At 46.5% G+C, this 26,339-nt stretch overlaps 1 protein-coding gene across 1 annotated transcript in view; it reads right to left on the bottom strand.

The window, feature by feature from the left end:
- TARBP1 (TAR (HIV-1) RNA binding protein 1) overlaps positions 1–24,228 on the bottom strand; it is a 204,069-nt gene extending 179,841 nt beyond the window's left edge. Inside the window, exons 1-6 of the mRNA XM_063443373.1 lie at positions 23,212–24,228; positions 17,706–17,803; positions 17,089–17,158; positions 13,787–13,935; positions 9,693–9,745; positions 7,949–8,046 (exon numbers count right to left, since the gene is read on the bottom strand). Of these exons, the coding sequence (XP_063299443.1) occupies positions 7,949–8,046; positions 9,693–9,745; positions 13,787–13,935; positions 17,089–17,158; positions 17,706–17,803; positions 23,212–24,205 (1,462 nt within the window). The 5' untranslated portion in view covers positions 24,206–24,228. The remainder of the gene's footprint in view (positions 1–7,948; positions 8,047–9,692; positions 9,746–13,786; positions 13,936–17,088; positions 17,159–17,705; positions 17,804–23,211) is intronic.
- Between the last annotated feature and the right edge of the window lie 2,111 nt (positions 24,229–26,339).

The following is a 26,339-nucleotide window of genomic DNA, read 5'->3' as shown; positions in this document are numbered from 1 at the left end:
CAGCATTACTGCGGGTCACACGAGGGAGCTGAGCAGAGAGCTCAGGGGAAAGTGCTCCCTCGCCGGCCGGCCGCCTGCCTGCCTGCCCCGGGGAGCCCAAAGGTGGCCAGCTGGCCAGCTCTTGGGCTCCCAGAAATTGAGGTAAAAAAAAGGTATTTGCCTGGGCATTTGGGGGCGGCGTTTTTTGCAGCCCCCTGGAAATTGCCGCCCAAGTATTTGAAAGAGTGGACTGTGGTCAGTGTGCTATTTGAATTTGTTTTGATGGATAGGTGGGAATTGTGTAATTTGCGTAATTTAGGTACTGTTCCAAATATCATTGTGACAGTTTTGTCAGTGTTTAGGAAGAGTTTGTTTTTTGCGATCCACTTTTCTACCTCTTTAAACTGGTCTTGTAGCACAGCCTCAAGCTGCGGTAGATTGGCTTGCATAGATTAATGGGTTGTCTGCGTACATATGTACATTTGAGGATTTGCAGATATTGGGAAGATCATTTATAAATAATGTGAATAGTAGAGGGCAGAGAATGGAACCCTGGGGAACATCTCATACGACTGGGAGAGGGAGGGAGTCGCTGTCAGAAATGGATACATATTGTGAGCGATCCGATACGTATGATCGAAACCAGGTTAGCAGACAACCACAAATACCTGAGTTTTTGAGTTTGTGCAGTATAATGTTGTGGTCTACTGTGTCAAAGGCCTTTGCAAAATCAAGGAAAATGGCTCCTTGTTCCATGTCAGTTTGGATGTCATTGCAAACTTTTAAGAGGGTAGTTGTAGTGGAGTGATTTGGGCGAAAACCCGATTGATCAGGGGTCATATAGTTTGATTGTTGGTAATACTCACATAGTTGCGTATGGATGCATTTTTCTAAGATTTTTGACAATGCTGGGAGCAATGATATTGGGCGATAGAAACCAAAGTAGTGTCACCACTTTTATGTATGGGCACTACTCTTGCAGTCTTCCAAAGTTTAGGTATGTATCCAGACACCAAGGATTTGTTAATTAGGGTTGTGACAGGTTTAGCAATTTCCGGAGCACTGAGCTTCAACAGCATTGCTGGGATTCGATCAGGTCCAGACTGGTTTTTCATTTTTAGATTATTAAGGTATTTCTTAATAAAACTAATAGGTACAGGTCTAAAAATGAATTTGTCTATATTGGGTCTTTGCAAATTTAGTGGGGCCTGATCCACATTTGTAGTTTAAGGATGTGTAATTTATTAGCTTGGCAATCTGGGAAGTGGAGCATCCGACAAAATAACTGTTAAAGGCATTTGTTTCATCCAAGGGAACTTGCAGGGTTTGGTTATCCACTTTGACAGTGGAGGGTTGGGAGTTGATTGGGGGAGTTTGTAATTTATTTATGACTTTCCAAAAGTTTCTAGGATTTGATATGTTGTGTAGATTTTCACAGAAATATTGAGTCTTGGTCAATTTTGTTTGTTTTGTGCATATATTTTGCCATTGTCTATATGCACAATGATCGTTCATAGAGCCAGTACGCTTGAACTTTGACCACAATGAATCCCGCAACTGGTACATTTGGATGAGGTCAGCTGTGATCCAGTTCATATGTGCCCCATTTACTCTCACCTTACGCAGCGGGTCATGCAAATTCCAAAGTTGTAGTGGTTCAGACTGAAATAATTCAACTGCACAGTCTAGGTCTGGGATTAGGTTTAATCTGTGCGATGGGAGGTTCTTGATGTGATTAAGAAAGGATTCAAGATTACATTTTTTTGAAGGACCTGATGATTTTAACCTTGGGAGAGGATTTAGTAGCCTCTATTTTGCGCACACAGTACACTAAACAGTGATCACTGAAACTGTTAGGGAGAACACCTGCCTCCTGGATTCTATCAGGAGAAGTGGAGAGAATGCAATCAAGCAGGGTATGGTTATGGCTTTTAATGTTTATGCGAGTTGGGGAGGAGATTAATTGGGTTAGCTGCAAAGTCTTAAACAGCGAGCAAGAACTATTATTTTTAGGATTCAACCAATCAATATTAAAATCTCCAAAGACCAACAGGTCACTTTTTGGGTTTTCAGCTATGGTTTCACTAAGGAGATGGGCTATCTTAGATAGGGAATGCACTGGGGAGCTAGGCAGGTCATAGATGCCTGCAACAATGATTGATTTATTGCACGGGATCTCAATTGTCAAATCTATCTCAATCTATCATATATTCTGCCCTTGGGTTTTACGTCCAAGATGCATTATCTTGCACTTATCCACATTAAATGTCAGTTGCCACAACTCTGACCATTTTTCAAGTTTACCTAAATCACTTGCTATTTGGCTTATCCATCCTGGAACATCAACCCTGTTACATATCTTAGGATCATCATCAAAAAGACATACCTTACCATCAAGACCTTCTGCAATATCACTAATAAAAATATTAAAGAGAATGGGTTCAAGTACAAATCAGTGAGGTACCCCACTGGTGACAAGCCCAGCTTCGAATATACTCCATTGACTACAACCCTCTGTTGCCTGTCACTCAGCCACTGCCTTAACCATTCAACAATATTGGAATCCAATAAAGCTAAAATGGGGGTGAAAAACAAGCACCCTGGGGCTGCGGGTGAGAAACAAGCACCCGGGGGCTGGGAAACAGGCACCCGGGGGCTGGGAAACAAGTCAGTGAGGTACCACCCGGGGGCTGCGGGTGGGAAACAAGCACCCGGGGGCTGCGGGTGGGAAACAAGCACCCGGGGGCTGCGGGTGGGAAACAAGCACCCGGGGGCTGGGGGGTTGGAAACAAACACCCAGGGGCTGGGGGGTTGGAAACAAACACCCAGGGGCTGGGGGGTTGGAAACAAACACCCAGGGGCTGGGGGTTGGAAACAAACACCCAGGGGCTGGGGGGTTGGAAACAAACACCCAGGGGCTGGGGGGTTGGAAACAAGCACCCAGGGGCTGGTGGTAAGGAAACAAGCACCGAGGGGCTGGTGGTAAGGAAACAAGCACCCAGGGGCTGGTGGTAAGGAAACAAGCACCATGGGGCTGGTGGTAAAGAAACAAGCACGCAGGGGCTGGTGGTAAAGAAACAAGCACCCAGGGGCTGGCGGTAAAGAAACAAGCACCCAGGGGCTGGTGGTAAAGAAACAAGCACCCAGGGGCTGGTGGTAAAGAAAAAAGCACCCAGGGGCTGGTGGTAAAGAAAAAAGCACCCAGGGGCTGGTGGTAAGGAAACAAGCACCCAGGGGCTGGTGGTAAGGAAACAAGCACCCAGAGGCTAGTGGGGGGAGGAGGGGAAAACTGTGGGGGAGGAAAAAAAAAGCACCCAGGGGCTAGGGGTGAGAAACAAGCACCCAGGGGCTGGGGGTTAGAAACAAGCACCCAGGGGCTGGGGGTTAGAAACAAGCACCCAGGGGCTGGGGGTTAGAAACAAGCACCCAGGGGCTGGGGGTTAGAAACAAGCACCCAGGGGCTGGGGGTTAGAAACAAGCACCCAGGGGCTGGGGGTGAGAAACAAGCACCCAGGGGCTGGGGGCGAGAAACAAGCACCCAGGGGCTGGGGGCGAGAAACAAGCACCCAGGGTCTGGGGGTGAGAAACAAGCAACCAGGGGCGGGGTGTGAGTGAGAGAGGCACACAGGGGCTGGGGTGTGAGTGAGAGAGGCACACGGGGGCTGGGATGTGAGAGAGAGGCACACGGGGCTGGGATGTGAGAGAGAGGCACACGGGGGCTGGGATGTGAGAGAGAGGCACACGGGAGCTGGGATGTGAGAGAGAGGCACACGGGGGCTGGGATGTGAGAGAGAGGCACACGGGGGCTGGGATGTGAGAGAGAGGCACACGGGGGATGGGGTGTGAGAGAGGCACACGGGGGCTGAGGTGTGAGAGAGGCACACGGGGGCTGAGGTGTGAGAGAGGCACACGGGGGCTGGGGTGTGAGAGAGAGAGGCACACGGGGGCTGGGGTGTGAGAGAGAGAGGCACACGGGTGCTGGGGTGTGAGTTAGAGAGGCACACGGGGGCTGGGGTCTGAGTGAGAGAGGCTGGGGGGTTGAAAACAAACACCCATGGGCTGGGGGGTTGGAAACAAACACCCAGGGGCTGGGGGGTTGGAAACAAACACCCAGGGGCTGGGGGGTTGGAAACAAACACCCAGGGGCTGGGGGGTTGGAAACAAACACCCAGGGGCTGGGGGGTTGGAAACAAACACCCAGGGGCCGGGGGGTTGGAAACAAACACCCAGGGGCTGGGGGGTTGGAAACAAACACCCAGGGGCTGGGGGGTTGGAAACAAACACCCAGGGGCTGGGGGGTTGGAAACAAACACCCAGGGGCCGGGGGGTTGGAAACAAACACCCAGGGGCCGGGGGGTTGGAAACAAACACCCAGGGGCCGGGGGGTTGGAAACAAACACCCAGGGGCCATGGGGTTGGAAACAAACACTCAGGGGCCGAGGGGTGAGAAACAAACACCCAGGGGCCGAGGGGTGAGAAAAAAGCACCCAGGGGCTGGTGGTAAAGAAACAAGCACCCAGGGGCTGGGGGTTAGAAACAAGCACCCAGGGGCTAGGGGTTAGAAACAAGCACCCAGGGGCTGGGGGTGAGAAACAAGCACCCAGGGGCTGGGGGTGAGAAACAAGCACCCAGGGGCTGGGGTGTGAGTTAGAGAGGCACACGGGGCCTGGGGTGTGAGTTAGAGAGGCACACGGGGGCTGGGGGCTGAGTGAGAGAGGCACACGGGGGCTGGGGTGTGAGTGAGAGAGGCACACGGGGGCTGGGGTGTGAGTGAGAGAGGCACACGGGGGCTGGGGTGTGAGTGAGAGAGGCACACGGGGGCTGGGGTGTGAGTGAGAGAGGCACACGGGGGCTGGGGTGTGAGTGAGAGAGGCACACGGGGGCTGGGATGTGAGTGAGAGAGGCACACGGGGGCTGGGGTGTGAGTGAAAGAGAGGCACACGGGGGCTGGGGTGTGAGTGAAATAGAGGCACACGGGGGCTGGGGTGTGAGAGAGGCACACGGGGGCTGGGGTGTGAGAGAGGCACACGGGGGCTGGGGTGTGAGAGAGGCACACGGGGGCTGGGGTGTGAGAGAGAGAGGCACACGGGGACTGGGGGTAAGGAAAACAAGCACCCAGGGGCTGGGGGTAAGGAAAACAAGCACCCAGGGGCTGGGGGTAAGGAAAACAAGCACCCAGGGGCTGGGGGTAAGGAAAACAAGCACCCAGGGGCTGGGGGTAAGGAAAACAAGCACCCAGGGGCTGGGGGTAAGGAAAACAAGCACCCAGGGGCTGGGGGTAAGGAAAACAAGCACCATGGGGCCGGGGGGTAAGGAAAACAAGCACCCAGGGGCCGGGGGGTGAGAAACAAGCACCCAGGGGCCGGGGGGTGAGAAACAAGCACCCAGGGGCCGGGGGGTGAGAAACAAGCACCCAGGGGCCGGGGGGTGAGAAACAAGCACCCAGGGGCCGGGGGATGAGAAACAAGCACCCAGGGGCCGGGGGGTGAGAAACAAGCACCCAGGGGCCGGGGGGTGAGAAACAAGCACCCAGGGGCTGGGGGTGAGAAACAAGCACCCAGGGGCTGGGGGTGAGAAACAAGCACCCAGGGGCTGGGGGTGAGAAACAAGCACCCAGGGGCTGGGGGTGAGAAACAAGCACCCAGGGTCTGGGGGTGAGAAACAAGCAACCAGGGTCTGGGGGTGAGAAACAAGCAACCAGGGTCTGGGGGTGAGAAACAAGCAACCAGGGGCTGGGGGTGAGAAACAAGCAACCAGTGGCTGGGGGTGAGAAACAAGCAACCAGGGGCTGGGGGTGAGAAACAAGCAACCAGGGGCTGGGGGTGAGAAACAAGCAACCAGGGGCTGGGGGTGAGAAACAAGCAACCAGGGGCTGGGGGTGAGAAACAAGCAACCAGGGGCTGGGGGTGAGAAACAAGCAACCAGGGGCTGGGGGTGAGAAACAAGCAACCAGGGGCTGGGGGTGAGAAACAAGCAACCAGGGGCTGGGGGTGAGAAACAAGCACCCAGGGGCTGGGGGTGAGAAACAAGCAACCAGGGGCTGGGGGTGAGAAACAAGCAACCAGTGGCTGGGGGTGAGAAACAAGCAACCAGGGGCTGGGGGTGAGAAACAAGCAACCAGTGGCTGGGGGTGAGAAACAAGCAACCAGGGGCTGGGGGTGAGAAACAAGCAACCAGGGGCTGGGGGTGAGAAACAAGCAACCAGGGGCTGGGGGTGAGAAACAAGCACCCAGGGGCTGGGGGTGAGAAACAAGCACCCAGGGGCTGGGGGTGAGAAACAAGCACCCAGGGGCTGGGGGTGAGAAACAAGCAACCAGGGGCTGGGGGTGAGAAACAAGCAACCAGGGGCTGGGGGTGAGAAACAAGCAACCAGGGGCTGGGGGTGAGAAACAAGCAACCAGGGGCTGGGGGTGAGAAACAAGCAACCAGGGGCTGGGGGTGAGAAACAAGCAACCAGGGGCTGGGGGTGAGAAACAAGCAACCAGGGGCTGGGGGTGAGAAACAAGCAACCAGTGGCTGGGGGTGAGAAACAAGCAACCAGGGGCTGGGGGTGAGAAACAAGCAACAAGGGGCTGGGGGTGAGAAACAAGCAACCAGGGGCTGGGGGTGAGAAACAAGCAACCAGGGGCTGGGGGTGAGAAACAAGCAACCAGGGGCTGGGGGTGAGAAACAAGCAACCAGGGGCTGGGTGTGAGTGAGAGAGGCACACGGGGGCTGGGGTGTGAGTGAGAGAGGCACACGGGGGCTGGGATGTGAGAGAGAGGCACACGGGGCTGGGATGTGAGAGAGAGGCACACGGGGGCTGGGATGTGAGAGAGAGGCACACGGGAGCTGGGATGTGAGAGAGAGGCACACGGGGGCTGGGATGTGAGAGAGAGGCACACGGGGGCTGGGATGTGAGAGAGAGAGGCACACGGAGGCTGGGGTGTGAGTGAGAGAGGCACACGGGGGCTGGGGTGTGAATGAAAGAGAGGAACACGGGGGCTGGGGTGTGAGAGAGAGAGGCACACGGGGGCTGGGGTGTGAGAGAGAGAGGCACACGGGGGGCTGGGGTGTGAGAAAGAGAGGCACACGGGGGGCTGGGGTGTGAGAAAGAGAGGCACATGGGGGGCTGGGGTGTGAGAAAGAGGCACACGGGGAGCTGGGGTGTGAGAAAGAGAGGCACACGGGGGGCTGGGGTGTGAGAGAGAGGCACACGGGGGCTGGGGTGTGAGAGAGAGGCACACGGGGGCTGGGGTGTGAGACAGAGGCACACGGGGGCTGGGGTGTGAGACAGAGGCACACGGGGGCTGGGGTGTGAGACAGAGGCACACGGGGGCTGGGGTGTGAGACAGAGGCACACGGGGGCTGGGGTGTGAGACAGAGGCACACGGGGGCTGGGGTGTGAGACAGAGGCACACGGGGGCTGGGGTGTGAGACAGAGGCACACGGGGGCTGGGGTGTGAGACAGAGGCACACGGGGGCTGGGGTGTGAGACAGAGGCACACGGGGGCTGGGGTGTGAGACAGAGGCACACGGGGGCTGGGGTGTGAGAGAGAGGCACACGGGGGCTGGGGTGTGAGAGAGAGGCACACAGGGGCTGGGGTGTGAGAAAGAGGCACACAGGGCTGGGGGGGAGAAAAAAAATGCGGGGGTGGGGGAAAGAGACACATGGAGGAGTTGGAGGAGGAAGCGATAAAGGGGTTAGAGAAGAAAGAGAGACAGAAAGTTGGCAATTTTTGGGGGGGGGTGCAAGTAGCTGGTCTTGCCTAGGGGGGTACAATAGTCTTGCATTGGCCCGGACCGCAATGCAGAAAGTAAGGTTACAAATATTGGTTACATGTATATAACCGTTTTTTATTTTTAGAGATATGCTCATTAACAGGTTTATTAAAAAGGAACAGAGTCTACAGGGGAAAAAAGAAGCAGTGTATTTAATTGTAATTTCTAATTATATTAAACAATACCAACATTTTAGTCAAAAGTATACCTTTGTTTTCTTCTGAAAGTGATGATACAAAAGTAGCCAAAAAGGTCTCAAACTTCATCGCCAAAAGAGGACAGGCGCCACTTAACTGACCTGTAGACCTGTTTAAATAATGTTTTTTTATTATTATTATGATGATTAACATTTGTCTTTGTCTAACATCCAAGGGAAGTAAGAATATGTATGAAGAAAAAAAAAATCAGGTCACCTAACGCTGAACATTTCGTAAGCCAGAGTTTTACGATAATTAGGCAATTGAAAACCAACTCTGTAGGACTATTCTATTATACCATACTCAAGGGAAAGAAACGAGTGGTAAGTAAAAAAAGAACCTAGGTAAGTGGTTGAGAAGGAGGAGGAAGGGAAAATGGACTCGCCAGTGTTTCAAGTATTAGATACCTAAGCAGAGGTGATTCTATGTGAGATATGAACCAGCCTAAATTTCTGAATGCCTGTTGAGAGATGCTGGCAGTGTCTATATGGCTTACAAGTATTTTACTAACCAGTGCTTAAAGGTGGGTACCACCAGTGGCTTCAGAGTGCAAGTATCAGGGTTTATGCCACAATAAGCCGGTATTTGATAAGGGATTTCCTTTTCTTGGCTGGTGGCATAGTAGTGAAGTGTAACATCATAGAACCGAGGTATAAATAAAGTACTACTAACAAATATGTCTAACATTGTAGTGTAAATGGTTTACCAGAATGGTATCACGACAGGCAGGGATGTATTTACCACAAGGCAAACAAGGCATTTGCCTATGGCGGCACTTTCAGGGGGGGCGCCAAAAAATGCCACCCCAAGCTTCCAGACAAATGCCTTGTTTGCCTCGTGTTCTGGGGCTGTCCCCTTTACTGTGAGTGAGTGAGTGAGTGAGTGTAGCTGTCAGTGTGTGTCTGTGAGTGAGAATGGGTGTGCCTGTGAGTGTATGTCATTTTATGTGTATGTGAGAATGTGTGCCTGTCAGTGAGTGGGTGTGTCAGTGTGTGTCTGTCATTGAAAGTGTGTGTTGGTTAAACAGTGTGTGTCAATGACTGTATGTGTGTGCCATTGTCTGTGTTTTGTCAGTGAGTGTATATCAGTGCATGTATCAATGAGGGCATGTGTCTGTCAGTCAAAAAAATGGCCTTGACACAAATTGGGGGGGCAAATTTAGATTTTGGGGGTGCCCGAAATTAGTTGTGCCTAGGGCAGCACAAATCCAAAATACAGCACTGACGACAGGGCAGTCCCACCAGATTTGAATGGTGCACTGCCAACAGAGCTCAAATATCTCAGGCAAGATGCTATGTGAGAGCTTGGGGGTTTTGCACCAGCTGGTGAGGAGTTTATTGTTTAATTAAAATCAGGGTTTATTTGCATAACTTAACAGAGTTGTAAACAGTTAATACTATCCATTGGGAGGTTGAGAGGGGGGGGGGGGGGGGGACAACACAGCTAACCACGAGTTGTCAGACTATTGTCACTAAATGTACTGGTTTGAATACATTATTTTTTGTAGAAATATAAAGCAAGTTACAATCACACTTATAGCAAAAGATGTATCTATTACTATTAAGTTATAATCAAAGTTTCACTGAATAAATAAGGGCCTGGTTTCTTGTATTATGTATAGGCCTATAGATCTGGACCTGTCTGCTCGCTTACAGAAGCGTTTACTACTTCTCAACAATTACTTACTGGCGATATGGAACTTGAAGTGGCTTCGTTGAATACAAAATATTGCAGTTTGAAGCTATCCATACTCACCTACTAAAAATGGCACTCTCCGACACAGCATCCATAAGTGGCCCAATGATAAACTAAGAAGACATAAAGAAGGTCATAAACCACAGTAGTGATATTAAACAAAAACATAGTTCTAAAATGTTTCATATATGACAGTTTTTTGCATACATTTTTTCTACATGATACATAACAAGGATGTGTGTGTTATAGTGAATGAGGGTTTATTAAAGAAACACTTCAAAGAGCAAAAAGACTTCAATGCACTTTAGTGGGAATGATACCAGGAGCACCCTGGCACCCCAGAATGTAAGAAGTCATACCATTTTAGCAACGGTTGCCTTTTTTACTGTGGTCTGCCAGGTGACCAGCCGGAAGATTTGTGCCAGAGCTATGCAGGGCAGTGAAGGACTTAGTTCATTTGCGGACAGCGATCAGCTGGCACGCTGTGTTAGTTATGGTGTGTGGAGTATTCATTTAATTTCCAGAAAGTGAAATGTCTTCCATAAAGATTACCAGATAAATACAGCCGAAATTGTTAATTATACTTCTTGTTACTCTGCTAATGGCTATTGAAATTTGCTCTGTCATGCAAAGCCTAGACAGATTTACAGATTGTAATAATAGTGACGTGGAAGGGTGGACACAACTATGTAAAGATTAAAATAGTACGAAAAGGAGACCATATCGTTGTTGTTTCATGTACGATACAGTCTATTAAACGAGTATATTATATGCTCCCAGACTGGAATCAATTAATCATGTTTTTTTTTTTACCATCTTTGCCCGTGGAACGTATGACTCCACAGGCTGTTTGCCATGATCTGTCTTCTCCTGCCTGTTAGCTTTAGGGTTAAAGTTAATTAATTAACATAAATGCTAGTGCTAAAAGTAAAATATATCTAAATAATACTCTTGGTGTGTATAGTCATCGCTACATAGACTCCAGCCTAATGGTTACAGTTCGCAGTCATTGTTATTCTCAGTTACTGTATCGATTTTGTTCCTTTGGTCGATAATGCAACCATAGCAACTTTACCTCAAGGCAAGCATAACGATAAGATAAAGAGGGAGTCTCTGTGGTGCAGTGCTGACTTTTTAATAGAATTTACAAAATATCTCAAATAAAACGTGAGTCTTATCCAAAAGAGTCCACAAAGTAACACATGTCAGCAGTGCGGGTTTTAAAAGCTAGAACTCTTCCCTGCAGGAAAAGTCAAGCTTGACGTAGTCCACTGAGGCAGGAAGTCAAACACAACGTCCATTGACCTTATTGATACTCCATAGAACTGGTGCACCATCCTACCACAATGGTCTTGCTCAAGAAGCAAAAGTTTACCAACAATTTATACTGTCTGGTTCAAAGTGCCATTTCCGTTTCACACAATATACAATTAAAACCCAACATACAGTCTTAGGCAATATATAAACAACTGTGTATAGTTACAAGCCCCAGTTTATCCAGTGTCAAATAACAATCTGATAAAAATACATACATTTAAAAAAAAATACTTATAAAATGACCAACAATAAAATATTAAAAAAAAAAAACAGAAAATACATATCAAAGATTGATTATCACAGCCATGAAGCACTTTATTCTCATCCACCATGCACTTTATTGTGCATTTTTTCATTGGTATATCTAAAAACCTTTTGCAAAACCTGCATTTTTCCTGTATGCTGCCTTTGTAAGCCCTCTCCTACTAACCCGGTCTAGACTTACTGTGGGTGTCCAATCAAAGACTTCCCAATGCAGCTCAATGAGAAGTCTTTGCAAGGCATGTGCTCTAAGCAGCTGCCTCTTGAGTTTAGCTCCACTGAACTAACTAATTCAGGAAGTAACAGGACCTGTTGTCTTCTTAAAAGCCATGGGGGTGTAACCAGGCTAATTTATAAAAAAAAAAGTGTAAATTTCCATTGAAATCTGCTCTTTTACAAAATGAAAATAAGAGGACACACACAAATAAAAGCTTTTCATCAAGTTAAAGTGCTTGAGGGGTCTGGAGTTTCCCTTTAAGCTCCCGCAAGGCACTTTCAATAGTTACAAAGAGCATTGCAAGTTCATTGGTTGAAAGCCCTGCAGGTCTATGCTTGGCACCGTGCAGATGCATTTGGATTCAGAAGAGGCAGTGGCAGGTGCCCTGCAGACGTAATTTATCAAATGTTTCTGTTCACCACAGGAGCTATGGTGCTTGAATTTTTTTTTTTTTAAAATATATATGTTTTTTCATAATTTCTTATTTCACTTATTAAAAAAAGTACTTCCGGGGGCGTGGCCTACAGCGCTAGTGAACAGACGCATCTCCCTTAAGCTCCGTTAGAGCCGGGGGAAAAAATCAAATAAGCCACAAAACGAGCAATCACAACGACCAAAACGACACCCCCCACACACAGAAGTTATGGGGCGCAAGCATAAGAAATCTCACCTCCAAGGAACTCCCCGGCAGCCAGATATTCGGCTTTCATTTGAGAGGCCGGCGGCGCGGCATCTGCCCAAAATGGCGTCGGAAGAGCATGGGACGCCGGAACCATCAGAGGCCTCCCAAGAAGAGGATGACCCGATGAGCTCTCCCCGCCCGGATGCGGAGTCGGAGCGGTCAGAAACTGACGAGGATGCGACACTCTCTACAAAAGGGGATATCAGGAGGTTACGGACAGACATCCGGAAAGTATGGAAGGAAGACCTCCAAGCAGCCCAGGCAGAAATAGGAGAGATCCGTCACAGGGTGCAGGAGATGGAAAGCAGAGAGGCCTCCAGGAACAAGCACATACAAACCACTGACACCAGACTGGACAGCCTCTCTTCTCAGGTGCAACAACTGACCCAAAAAGTGACTACCCTAGAAACACGCCACAGACAAAAAAACCTGCGCCTCAGGGGCATATCAGAACAGATACCTGACGAGACGATACTCACCTTTGTGAGGGACCTAATAGACACCATGGGCATTAGGGACAACGCTTCTCACCCCATTATCACCTCCGCATTCAGAGTGAGAAAGTCAGCTGCGGCCCCAAAAGACGCGCCCAGAGACATAATTGCCATGACCCGCGATATTGCAGTGAAGGCGGCGGTTATGCAGCGCTCCAGAGAACAGGGATCGGTACTATACAAAGGCCAGACGATCTCTATCTACGCGGACATACCATTCTCTGCCCTAGCGGAGAGGAGGAAGCTAGCCTCCACTGCCAGGCAGCTCAGGGAACACTCTATACAGTACCGCTGGGGGCCAGGGGGATCCCTAGTGATAACCAGCGGAGACACGACAGCAACGCTGACATCAACAGAAGACCCAGAACCGTTGATGCAGAAACTCGGAATCCCGACCCGCACATGTGCAAACACATCAGAGGCACCCCTAGGGACACCCAAAAGAGATCGGGAGCCTACAACCAACAACGCCTTCGAGTCCCAACAGCAGGCTACATCCCCGAACCAAAAGGCACAGCCTTCACAGAGAAATAAAGAAACGAGCATAAACACATCCAGGCACTCAGTTGGGCACCTCAAAATCCAGAGACTTTCTAAACGAGACTAGAACCAAGTCGGTTACACACCATGAGACATGAGAGCCCGCTGAACCCCCTTAAACCCCATCATTCTAACATGTTGGGTTTAGTAAAGGCGATAGAGGGAGACGCAGACACAAAACTGTCCTCAACCGCACATTAGAGTGTTTTGCTGCATCCACGCTCTCCCCTGCTCGGCACCGCCCATACATATACATATTGTTTTCTTTATGACATATTGTTTTCCTTATGTACTATTGTTTCTTTATGTAATATTGTTTCTGTATGTAATACTGTTCCCATGACCTACTTGATCCAACACTGGTTCTATAAACAATGCTACTTACACCATATTCAGTTAAACCGTGTTAAAATGCCAAATACAACTCCAATACCCATACAATGGTAAAGTTGTTTTCAAGAAAAATTTCAATAAAATTTAAATTGAAGAAAAAAAAAGTACTTCCGCCAGATATACAATGATGACAACACAATGGGTTTAATAAACATAATTCTATAACTGAAAATGATAAGCATTGGTCTAACATTAAACTATGAGTTTATAAGAGATGCAAAACATAAATGTAATAAAAAAAATACTGTACCTCTAAACATACTGGTGATCCAGGAAGAGATCGTTCACAAAACATATCTAGTAGGTGAATGATGCCTTCTTTAGATAAAGTTTTGTTTTCACTTTCAAACATTCTTTTATAAATGCACATGAGCCAAGACGGGTTTAACAACCAAATATCTGAAATAACATGTAGTGAAATAGTTTGATTAAAGAAAAGTAGGAGCTAGTACAAGAATTCAAAATGAACTGAGCTTCAGTATGTTGGTGAAAACTAGCAATTACCATGTGTGCGTCATATGCCCCAATACTACTTTGTGAGAAACATCTTAATAGACACAAATCATAACAAAATCACTTTACAGGAATTGGATCGGAGGTGCAATGATTAGTCTCTACCGGCGCAGTGAAAAATGTGAATTTAACTTCATTTAACCCTTTCCCCTTTCAATATTGAAATGGGCGCTCAGTTGTGTTTATGAATATAAACAAAATTAAAATATCTATATAAAAATTAAAAAAAATGTCAATTAGAATGTTCCTTTAATTTATTTGTGTAAATATGTTTTTATTGTGAGAAGATAATTTATTTTTGGAGATTATATATATATATATATATATATATATATATATATATATATATATATATATATATATATATATATATATAAACAGTGGATTAGTCTCCCAGGACTCATTTTCTTAGCGTAGCTATTAATATACAACATATTATGCAGCTATTTCATGAAATCTAAATCACATCACATAACTAAGTATGAACAATATGAGAATGTATGAGCAATTTGCAAGTGTACTTCCACTCTGTTAAGCTATTAGTGTAACCCTGGCATCATGAAATGTTATGTTAGACATTGCTGTTGTTGGGCAACTTAGTGTAACTCATGTTAATGGGGATGTGAACCATGAAAGCTAAAGGTCACTTTTCGTCACGACCCGTTGGGAAGTGGTGCCCGGAATGCTATTGTAATAGTGTTTCTGGCATCTCAGGTCAAAGGTACTAGGCTCCAGTAACCTCATATTTAGTCGCATGTGTCTGGCACATTCAAGCCCCTGTGGTTTGGGAACAGCATCGGTATACAGGCATGGAGTGTTATGTATTAGCCACATGTATATTTTGTGTAGATTTTCTGTACCTGGGAGATAATTGAATTATATGTGTAAGAGAATGGTCAAAATTACAAGTCAAGATCGGGGATACAGAATGAGACAATATGAATATACTAGCCAAGGGTCAGGATACCAGAAGTAGGGAAATTTAAAAACATAAGCCAAAGTCAAAACCCAGAAATGCAATACCAAGAACGCGCTCTCTGATAACCAACAAGTGGAAACCACGACAGGGCACTGAGAAAAGGCATAACAGGGTTTAAATATGCCTCTCAGTGCTGTGATTGGTTATTACACGGCCTTTGACCCGATAACGTGACATCACATGCACGCCGGAGTCATCTTTAATGTGGGAGTGCGCCCTCTAACCTTACGAACGGGACCGCAGCGGCCCTTAGAACACCCGAAGGCTAAAGGCTGTACCAATAGATTGAGTATTTTGCACTTAGAGAGGTTCAGCTTAAGTCCAGATAGATGGCTAAACCTCTCGAATTCCCTCATGGGACAGCCTAGGTTGGGTGATAAAAAAGAGCATATCGTCGGCATATGCTGCCACTTTATGGGTCGTGCCCTTCCATTTAAAGCCTTATACGTCAGGATTCCCCCATACCGCCTCCAAGAAGCATTCCAAGGATAGAGCAAAGAACAGTAGGGAAGGGGGCAGCCCTGCCTAGTGCCATTTCGAATGAGGAGTGAGTCGGTCAGGGTGCCATTTAATCAAACTCTTGCATTCGGTTTGCTATATATATGGCATGTATCCAAATAGCATTTTCAGGTTGAATCCCACGCCCCACATCACAGCCAGAAGGAAGGACCAGTCCACCTGATCAAATGCCTTCTCAGCATCGGTTGACAGTAAGAGCGTTGGGTTGTGCACTTTCTTTGGCGAGATGTTGGATCGACCGGACCCTAAGGGTGCGGTCTCTTGCCTCTCTTCCAGGTATAAAGCCTGTTTGATCCGGGTGGACTAGCCAGGTAGGAGAGGTCGCATTCTAGTTGACAATATTTTGAAGAGTTTCATATCTATGTTCAGTAGAGAGAGATCGGTCTGTAGCTACTGCATAGTTCTGGATCCTTGCCCAGCTTAGGTAAGACAGCAACGACGGCAGACAGGGATTCCGAATGAAAGGCACCTCCCGTTGTGAGAGCATTGAGTGCCTTAGTGAACTTAGGGAGTAGGAAATTGGCAACTCGTTTATATTAATCCAGGGTGAACCCATCTGAACCTGGGGCCCTCCCTGTCTTAGAGGTTTTAATTGCGGATTTGAGTTCCTCTTCCATGATCGGTGCCTCGAGTTGTTCAGAGGCAGCCGCTGAGATGGTCTTGGGCATGAAAGTAGCGAGATACTACGGTGTGTCAATTTTAACCTCCTTATCATCTGCTGGCCCAACATGGCTTCGGTGAGGTAAATTATATAGGGCTTTGTAGAACTGTTGGAATTCGTTGGCGATCACTCCTGGGAGTTGAATAGTCCCTCCTGAGGATACTTTTAGTTTATGGTCTTGCGCCCAAATTTGTCGACCCCCAAGCATTTTCGCTAAGAGTTTTCCTCCTTTGTTTGCATGTGTATAGAAAAATCCCTTCGACCTTTGCAGGTTTCTGTAATGACAGTGGGTTATCAAGGCATGCAATTGCCTTCGTTGTTCCATCAAGTCCCAGTAATCCTTTTGAATGTTCCTTTAACCCCTTAAGGACACACGACATGTGTGACATGTCATGATTCCCTTTTATTCCAGAAGCTTGGTCCTTAAGGGGTTAATTATATCACCCATACAGGGCAGCTTAATACAGTGACGAACCTAAGCAGTACATTTTTGTGCATGTAATGGTGATATCTCTGAAAAATTCCAAATTGTCACAGTAGCCTGGTAAAATATAACAGTCTGGCAATAAAATAAATTGAGTTTAATACATTTTTAACATTTGTTAAATGTTTAAAATCAGCAAAACGTTATTTCTCTAAAAGAATTTGTTTACAATTTATGACACATCAAGCTTCAATTCAACAATCTCAAAAAGAATTAATTCTCTGGGTTTCCTGTAAATCTACAAACAGCACATTATTTACTCTTCTTGTGCTAAACAAATGGGTTAGTGCCTCAACTGTGACTATAAAATTTTACCAATACAAAACCACTGGCATATTTAGGCAATTGTTTTTAGTGGATATTTTATTTCTATTTGCAAAAAAAATAAATACTTACCTCCAGTATCTGAGACTGCAAAATCGAAAAGGATATTCAACTTTGGTATAACTGGCTTGATTACGTGAATCTGAAAAACAAGAATAAAATTACATTAAAAAAAATCAACCACATATTTGCCTCCAAAATATAGATTCCACTGGCAGTCACTAAAAAATGTGCATATATAAAGATTGCATTAGAGACTAAGTAAGCAAAAGATTCTCAGAATCTAAATTTGACAGCCAACCTTATTTCCCTATTAGTTGTTATGTTTATTACAGTAAAATAATGCAATAGACATCATAATAAGCCATGACAAAAAACGTCATCTGATTTATAATTGTGTTTCCAGAATCCTGTGATGGCAATAATTTCAATATAAAGTATAATAAAAATTTGGTAGTGAACATTATATTTAATTAAATGTAATGGGAAATCTGGATGATTTCAGCACTTATTCAAAAATGATTCTAGTACTTACTGCAGTCATAATTGTTTCCTGCTCTAAAATATTCTTGATGTCAATAACATTTTGTTTTCAAACTTAGCATCATTTAACTTTACATAACAATGGGGCTTCTTTAATATCTCCTGGATTGCAGTAAAATGCAGTGTAAAGAAATTTGTACACTTACCTGATTGCCTTCTAAGGTTTCCATAACCAATATAAAATTTTCCCAATATTCTATGAGTCGCTGATGCTGCTGAGTTGACCAGAAGAACAATGCAGGTTCTAGCATCGGCACAAAGAGAAATATTTTATGAACACTACAACACAATTTTTGCTAGTTGTAAATAAGGTGGATATAAGATTAAAAGTTCAAATCTATTTCTACTGTATAACACCTTTCTCTGCCAAGCACTTCTTGATTGAAAAATATTAGCATAACTTATTTAAAGCAAGGTTCTCACGGCACATAAATATATCAACAGTACGATTTTGTGTATCGAATGCCTTATGAACAAACAAAAGTTTAAATTACATTTACACAATTTACATTTTTCACTTATTCATTCATCCTTTATAAAAAATATAGCTGTGACAGAAATATAAATAAATGAAGATGGCCAAATACCTTGCTTATAAGTATTTTTAAGGAACCTGAAAACAATACTAGCAGCGCAGCTTACTAAAAATGGCAACAGACTATACAAATAATGTTTGAACTTTCGCTTTAAAGGACCACTATAGGCACCCAGACCACTTCAGCTTAATGAAGTGGTCTGGGTGCTAGGTTCAGCTAGGTTTAACCCTTTTTTATATAAACATAGCAGTTTCAGAGAAACTGCTATGTTTATAATGGGGTTAATCCAGCCTCTAGTGGCTGTCTCATTGACAGCCGCTAGAGGGCTTCCGCACTTATCACTGTGATTTTCACAGTGAGAAGACGCCAGCGTCCATAGGAAAGCACTGAGAATGCTTCCCTATGGACTGGCTGAATGCGCGCGCGGCTCCTGCCGCGCATGCGCATTAAGCCGAGGAGCAGAGGAAGAGGAGAGGAGGAGGAGAGTCCCCCGCCTGGCGCTAGAGAAAGAGGTAACTTTAACCCCTTCCACCCCCTAGAGCCCGGCGGGAGGGGGACCCTGATGGTGGGGGCACCCTCAGGGCACTATAGTGCCAGGAGAACGAGTATATTTTCCTGGCAGTATAGTGGTCCTTTAACAATATCTGTAAAGTAGGTCTCTTCATTTATTAGGCATAGAATTATACATGCTTGTGAGCAACAGAAGTATACCATGCCCTAAATGGAAAATGTAAGCATCATAACCGCTACGACTTGCTGTAGTAGTTATAATACTAGAACACTTTTGACATTTTTAAATGAAAGAGTCCAACAATTTTTGGACAGTTTGACAATTATCTGTCTCTCTCAAAAACCTGCAGTTGCACCCCCCCCCCCCCCTTCACAGGTATTGCTAAAGCAGAAGTTCCCCTTCCATGTTATATACATATAACTCAATTCTGGCCCTGTTATGGCTTAAATATACAAAGCGGTTTTCCTGACACTATTGTGCCCTGTGGGTGCCCCCACCCTCAGGGTCCCCCTCCCGTTGCACTGAAGAGGTTAAAACTCCTTCAGCAGCTTACCTTATTCCAGTGCCGGGCTCCCTTGGTGCTGGTGACTTCTCGTCCCCAGCCGACGTCAGAGGAGCCAAATGCGCATGCGCGGCAAGTGCCGTGCGTGCATTCAAAGTGTCCATAGGAAAGCATTGAGAAATGCTTTCCTATGGACGCTCTGCGTGATGGAGGCATTATATGCCTCCAGCATCGCAGGTGCGCCTATAGTTGCTGTCCGGAAGACAGCCACTAGAGGCTGGCTTAGCCCCAAATGTAAACATAGCAGTTTCTCTGAAACTGTTATGTTTGCATCTGAAGGGTTAAAACCTGAGGGACCTGGCACCCAGACCACTTTAAAGAACATCCACTTTAAAGAACCACTACATATACACTTAACACTTAAAGGGACACTGTAGGCACCCAGACCACTTCAGACAGCGCCACTTGTAGAGGTCTGGGTGCCAACTCCCATCACCCTTAACCCTGCAAGTGTAATTATTGCAGTTTTTATAAACTGCAATAATTACCTTGCAGGGTGAAGACCTCCTCTAGTGGTCGTCTACCAGACAGCCACTAGAAGGACTTCTGGCTTCTTTGACGACTTTTGGTCGTCTAAATGACGCTGGACATCCTCACGCTATGCATGAGGACCTCCAGCATCGCCGGAATCCCCATAGGAAAGCATTAAATAATGCTTTCCTATGGGGAGGTCTAATGCGCGCATGTGGTCTCCCCTCTCGGCGGGGGTCTCCCCTGTTGGCGGGGGAGGAGCATGGGCGGAGCCTGACCCAGCACCGAGGGACATTGGCGCTGGATCCAGGTAAATGTCTGGCAGGAGGGAGGGGGGCACTCCAGGAATCTCTAGTGCCAGGAAAACATATTAGCTTTCCTGGCACTGGAGAATCCCTTTAATCTCAATGATCTGGGATGTTCTGGGTGCAGTGGACCTGTTGTTTTAACCCTTAAATGCAATAAATTGCATTTTTGTAAAAAACTGCAATGTTTACCCTGAAGGGTTAAACACACCTCTAGTGGCTATCACACCCCACTAGATGCATTTTTCTATGCAACATTTGAGTGAATCTTGGGTCATATAACCAAATGATACTCGTAGGAAAGCATTCACTTCAATGCTTTCCTTTGAGGAGTATTTGATTGGATGTTTGTGTTCTGAAGTGTTCCTTTAACACTATACAAACTTACAAACCTGTTTTCTTAACTCTATAGTGTTCTGCTAATTCTTTAGGTGTCTGGAAGTGGTAATGGTGCCTGGAGTCTGTATGTCAACTACCGAGATTAACCTGTTATCTGCCGTACATATAACTCCTCCTGCAGCAGCTTCAAATAGGCGTCATCGGTCAGTCCTCTGGCTAAATTCAATTCTGTACAACTTTCATTGCACAGAATGTTAATCATTGGCTGAGAGCAATCAACTGACTCTCTCAGCCAAGCAGCTTCTGTTGCTTTGCAGAAGCTCGAAGCTCATCATTGGCATTATAGCCCTGCTTTGGCCCAAGTAAGGGGGAACACTGAAGCTAAAACCAATGCTTCTTGACTCTGTGTACAAAACTCCTTATGCCATTCATCACAACTAAAATAAAACAATGGGGGATATATAAAAGTGTTCTGTATAGTTGTGGTTAAATTATTTTATTATTTTGATAGTGTTTATTAAAGTGATATGAAAAGTGGTGGATTTATTCATGAGAAATGCCGCCACATTGATAAATCTTCCCCATCGTTTATATGTAGTGGACAGGCATTGGTATAAATGTAATTCTCCTTCCACATTAGCATTAATTGTAATTCTCCTTCCACATTAGCATATCGGTTCCTTATGTCTTTGTAAGTTATTCATTGTAGCCAGTGCCAATTAATTAAAGGGACACTATAGTCACCCAGACCACTTCATTGAGCTTAAGTGGTCTGGGTGACTATAGTGTCCCTTTAATTAATTGGCACTGGCTACAATGAATAACTTACAAAGACATAAGGAACCGATATGCTAATGTGGAAGGAGAATTACAATTAATGCTAATGTGGAAGGAGAATTACATTTATACCAATGCCTGTCCACTACATATAAACGATGGGGAAGATTTATCAATGTGGCGGCATTTCTCATGAATAAATCCACCACTTTTCATATCACTTTAATAAACACTATCAAAATAATAAAATAATTTAACCACAACTATACAGAACACTTTTATATATCCCCCATTGTTTTATTTTAGTTGTGATGAATGGCATAAGGAGTTTTGTACACAGAGTCAAGAAGCATTGGTTTTAGCTTCAGTGTTCCCCCTTACTTGGGCCAAAGCAGGGCTATAATGCCAATGATGAGCTTCGAGCTTCTGCAAAGCAACAGAAGCTGCTTGGCTGAGAGAGTCAGTTGATTGCTCTCAGCCAATGATTAACATTCTGTGCAATGAAAGTTGTACAGAATTGAATTTAGCCAGAGGACTGACCGATGACGCCTATATGAAGCTGCTGCAGGAGGAGTTATATGTACGGCAGATAACAGGTTAATCTCGGTAGTTGACATACAGACTCCAGGCACCATTACCACTTCCAGACACCTAAAGAATTAGCAGAACACTATAGAGTTAAGAAAACAGGTTTGTAAGTTTGTATAGTGTTAAAGGAACACTTCAGAACACAAACATCCAATCAAATACTCCTCAAAGGAAAGCATTGAAGTGAATGCTTTCCTACGAGTATCATTTGGTTATATGACCCAAGATTCACTCAAATGTTGCATAGAAAAATGCATCTAGTGGGGTGTGATAGCCACTAGAGGTGTGTTTAACCCTTCAGGGTAAACATTGCAGTTTTTTACAAAAATGCAATTTATTGCATTTAAGGGTTAAAACAACAGGTCCACTGCACCCAGAACATCCCAGATCATTGAGATTAAAGGGATTCTACAGTGCCAGGAAAGCTAATATGTTTTCCTGGCACTAGAGATTCCTGGAGTGCCCCCCTCCCTCCTGCCAGACATTTACCTGGATCCAGCGCCAATGTCCCTCGGTGCTGGGTCAGGCTCCGCCCATGCTCCTCCCCCGCCAACAGGGGAGACCCCATGCGCGCATTAGACCTCCCCATAGGAAAGCATTATTTAATGCTTTCCTATGGGGATTCCGGCGATGCTGGAGGTCCTCATGCATAGCGTGAGGATGTCCAGCGTCATTTAGACGACCAAAAGTCGTCAAAGAAGCCAGAAGTCCTTCTAGTGGCTGTCTGGTAGACGACCACTAGAGGAGGTCTTCACCCTGCAAGGTAATTATTGCAGTTTATAAAAACTGCAATAATTACACTTGCAGGGTTAAGGGTGATGGGAGTTGGCACCCAGACCTCTACAAGTGGCGCTGTCTGAAGTGGTCTGGGTGCCTACAGTGTCCCTTTAAGTGTTCAGTGTATATGTAGTGGTTCTTTAAAGTGGATGTTACCCTCCTTCCAAAATGAGTATTTTATAAAGATAAAATCTTCATAAAAAATACTCACACTGGCGGTTTTGGAAATTCACTGAAATTCCAACCTAGTTTCAAGATATATTGAGACAAAGTATTAACTACTTTGTCACAGTATTTTTTCATTTGCTTGACAAAAAGACAGAGTCAAACCTTGTCAAAGCTTGTGATGGCTGAGGGGAAAATCCTCTGTTTATGGAGAATTCCATGATCTCGCTGGAACCTCCTTAGACCTAAGTGTTGTACTCTCACTTCTTCAGCATCTTCAGGCCACTGGACAAGCGGTGGTGATGTCACTGTCGGGGTTCTTTGCAAATGATGCAAAGACCCCAGATGGTGACAGATCTTCTTTAAATTTCAAATTTACTTTGAATTCCAAACAATTCACACTTTATTGAATACATTTGCTGTGTTCCACTACTGTAATTACTCTAGATTTATATTCTGCTATATCTCCTGAAGAAATCAATACCTCCTATTTTGTATACATTTGCCAGGCTTTCTGTAAAGTTACAGGGTCAAATAAATGACAGCCATGAATTATGGTCTTCCCAGAGATGATATCAAGATATATACAGATGTATTAACAAAAGAATAGTCCTCACACACCTCCATCACTAATTCCTCTGGTACTGCATGATAATTCCTGACCATTCAGCTGACACCAATCCAGGGCTCTTTTTAGCAGATATAATGATCTTTTACGGGTAAGACTCTCATGCCAGGTTAATCCATCCTGAACAGATTTCCAGAATCCAATGGAGCACCAAGATTGGAACCCAAGCCCAACTCCACATCCTTGGGCGAAGAGCTCGTCTGCCAGGGTACACAACACCAATACCCTGCGACTCAAAGATGCACTTGTACCATTCTGCAACACTGAATCCCCTATCATCCTGTCCAGAAGTTGATTCAAGCTCTTGCTATTAGCAGCCAGGCATGGCAACAACCTTCCACACAGCAAATTAGAAGCTTCATCTGTGCCATCCCTAAGCAGAGTCACAGCTGTGTAAACCAGCTGCTCCATCTCATGGGCACAGTCCCCTGCAGAAAGCAGGATGAGGGTGGGAACTACAGCCCCCAGGACCTCTATAGCTTCTTCCACAGACATCGCCATGGTCCCTAGCTCTGTGGCTGAGCTCCTCCATCTCTCTAGTTGTTGGGGTGACCCAATAGTCCCTTTGTTTCCTTCACCGTCGGGTAAAGTTTTGCTCTGGGTTTCTTTCCATTGACCCTGCAGACTGTGCAGAGCTAGTTGGCATGCCTTTTCAGCCACCTGTCGCCCGGCAATTTCAGCGCAATGACGTAACACCCCACAAATACTTCTAGTCATTCGCGTGACATCACATGGCCTCTGATCATTTCCCTGTAAAGAGCTCAATAAGGGCAGGCAGCGCCCGAGTGCCAGCTCGGTGACAGTGCCGGATACCGGGGATGGCAGAGTGCGCCCATCAGCCGCCAGTCTCTCTAACACCAAGCGCAGCAGTTCCAGGCTCTCGGGTGTAGGGCTAGATCGGGTCACGTCCCATGAGCTCAGTTTACTAATGAGGGCGGCTTGGTCCCCGCAGCTCGAGAGCAGTACATCTGCCCACATTGCTTCCATGCTCACTATTCACGTGTGGACATAACATGTGTCGCACTGTTTAAGAGTAATCATTATGAGCAATAAGTCTATGCGGCCATCTTTGTTTGGGGCAGTTTCCTCTCTGGACTCTGCATGGACATGATACTTGTTTCTTTCTTACTGTATCCATTACATTTTGTTTCCAATTTTGAGAGAGCTTTAATGCAATCAAATTAAAAGATTTGTTTATGAGAAAATGCGTTTATTATATCCAGTAGTCAAAACACAGGCTATGCTATTTGAGAAGGTCTTTTGTCTCTACTAGGGTTGACACTGCAGTGAGGATTCAAAGTGAAGTGGACACTATGCAGACCACTGCATCTCATTGAAGTGGTCTGGTTGCAGTGTTACTCTCTCCTTACCTCTGCAAGAGTTTAGAGAAACTGAAATATTCACATTGCCACGTTAAGGCTACCACTAGTTACTGTCTACCAGATTCACGTAAGGACGTCCAGCGTCTTCAAAATCCCAGTATGTTAGCATCACCATGGGGGATGTCCCGCTTAACCCCTTAATGACCGCGGACGTACAGGGTACGTCAGACAAAAAACGGTCGTTAACGACCGCTGACGTACCGTGTACATTCGCTGCAAATATGAGCGGTGGAAGCGATCGTGATCGCTTCCAGCCACTCGAAGGGTATTGCAGCGATGCCTCGATGTCGAGGCATTCTGCAATACCCCTCCTGGCTGCCGGGCCCCTGAGTGATTGCTCCCCCAGAAGCGATCACTTTCGGGTTGCCCCACGTGGCGCCCGGCAGTGTAGCATAGAATCAGAATCGGCAAGGCTTCAATGTGGCTTACAATAAGGCGCTGCTTTTCTAAAGGGGCTTCTGGGGGTATCCATAGCCTGCCTCATCATAGAGGCAGGCTAGGGTCATCCAATCAGAGCTTGCCCCTATAACACTTTTATTATAACTATGATCCCCATTTGTCTGATCAGGTCAATATTAGTAAATATTGACTCTGATCATGGCCGGACTGGGAATGAAAAGCTGCCCTGGAAAAAAATTCTATACCAGCCCCATAATGCATCGCGCCAGCATAGTGTGCTTTTTTTCTCCCCCTAGCCTCTTCATGTGTCTTTTTACTCCCCTGCCCTTTCATGTGTCTCATTCCACCCCCTCCATCCTTACATGTGTATCATTACCCCTGCCATACTTACTCCAGCCCCTCCATACTTCTAAATCCCTCCCCCCAGATATCCATGTGTCTCAATAGCTCCCTCAGCCCCTCCATGTGTCTTATTAGCCCCTCCATATGTCTTATTAGACCCCCATCCCTCCATGTGTCTCATTAGCCCCCATGTGTCCCTATTGCCCCCTATCCCTCCATGTTTCTCAATCCATCCCCCCCAGCCCTCTATGTGTCTCAATCCATTCCCCCCAGCCCTCCATGTGTCTCATTACCCCCCCCCCCAGACCTCCAAGTGCCCTATTATCTACCTCAGTCCCTCCATAGGTCCATATGGCCCCTACTATCCCTCCATGCATTCCAATAACCCCCTCCCAGCTGTTCATGTGTCCCTATAGCTCCCCCAGCACCCAAGCGTCCCATTAGTTCCCCCACAGCCCCCATGTGTCCCACTGGTTTCCCCCTAGCCGCCATGTGTCCCATTAGCTCCCCCCCAGCACCCATGTGTTCCATTAGTTCCCGACCCAAGTGTCCCATTAGTTCCCCCACAGCCCCCATGTGTCCCATTAGCTCCCCCCAGCCACCCTGTGTCCCATTAGTTCCCCCCAGTCCCCATGTGTCCCATTAGTCCCCCCCCAGCTCTCTCTGTACCTTGCTGTAGTGTGGCAGAGCAGGCAGACCGCGCGGTGAAGGGGCTCCTGCTCACTGTACCCGGTCTGACAGGAATAAGTTCTGTGTGCTCTCTGTGAGCACTTCCTGTCAGACCGGGTAAGGGAATAGAAGCTCCTCTACCGTGGTCTGCCTGCTTGGCCACGCTACATTCTTGGCCACGCGTCTCCTCCTGCCAGTTACTCTGTCGGCTCGTTGGCCAGTGTGCACTAGGTGGCCGCGCACTGGCCCAATAGTGTGCCGGCCCACCGGGAAATTTCCCATATCCCGATCAGTGTTGATCTCCCTCCCTCTCTTCACTTATGTTTTAG

The sequence above is a fragment of the Pelobates fuscus genome, chromosome 2 (genome assembly GCF_036172605.1).
Source record: "Pelobates fuscus isolate aPelFus1 chromosome 2, aPelFus1.pri, whole genome shotgun sequence".
Classification (NCBI taxonomy): Eukaryota; Metazoa; Chordata; class Amphibia; order Anura; family Pelobatidae; genus Pelobates; species Pelobates fuscus.
This window is presented reverse-complemented; position numbering and strand designations above follow the sequence as displayed.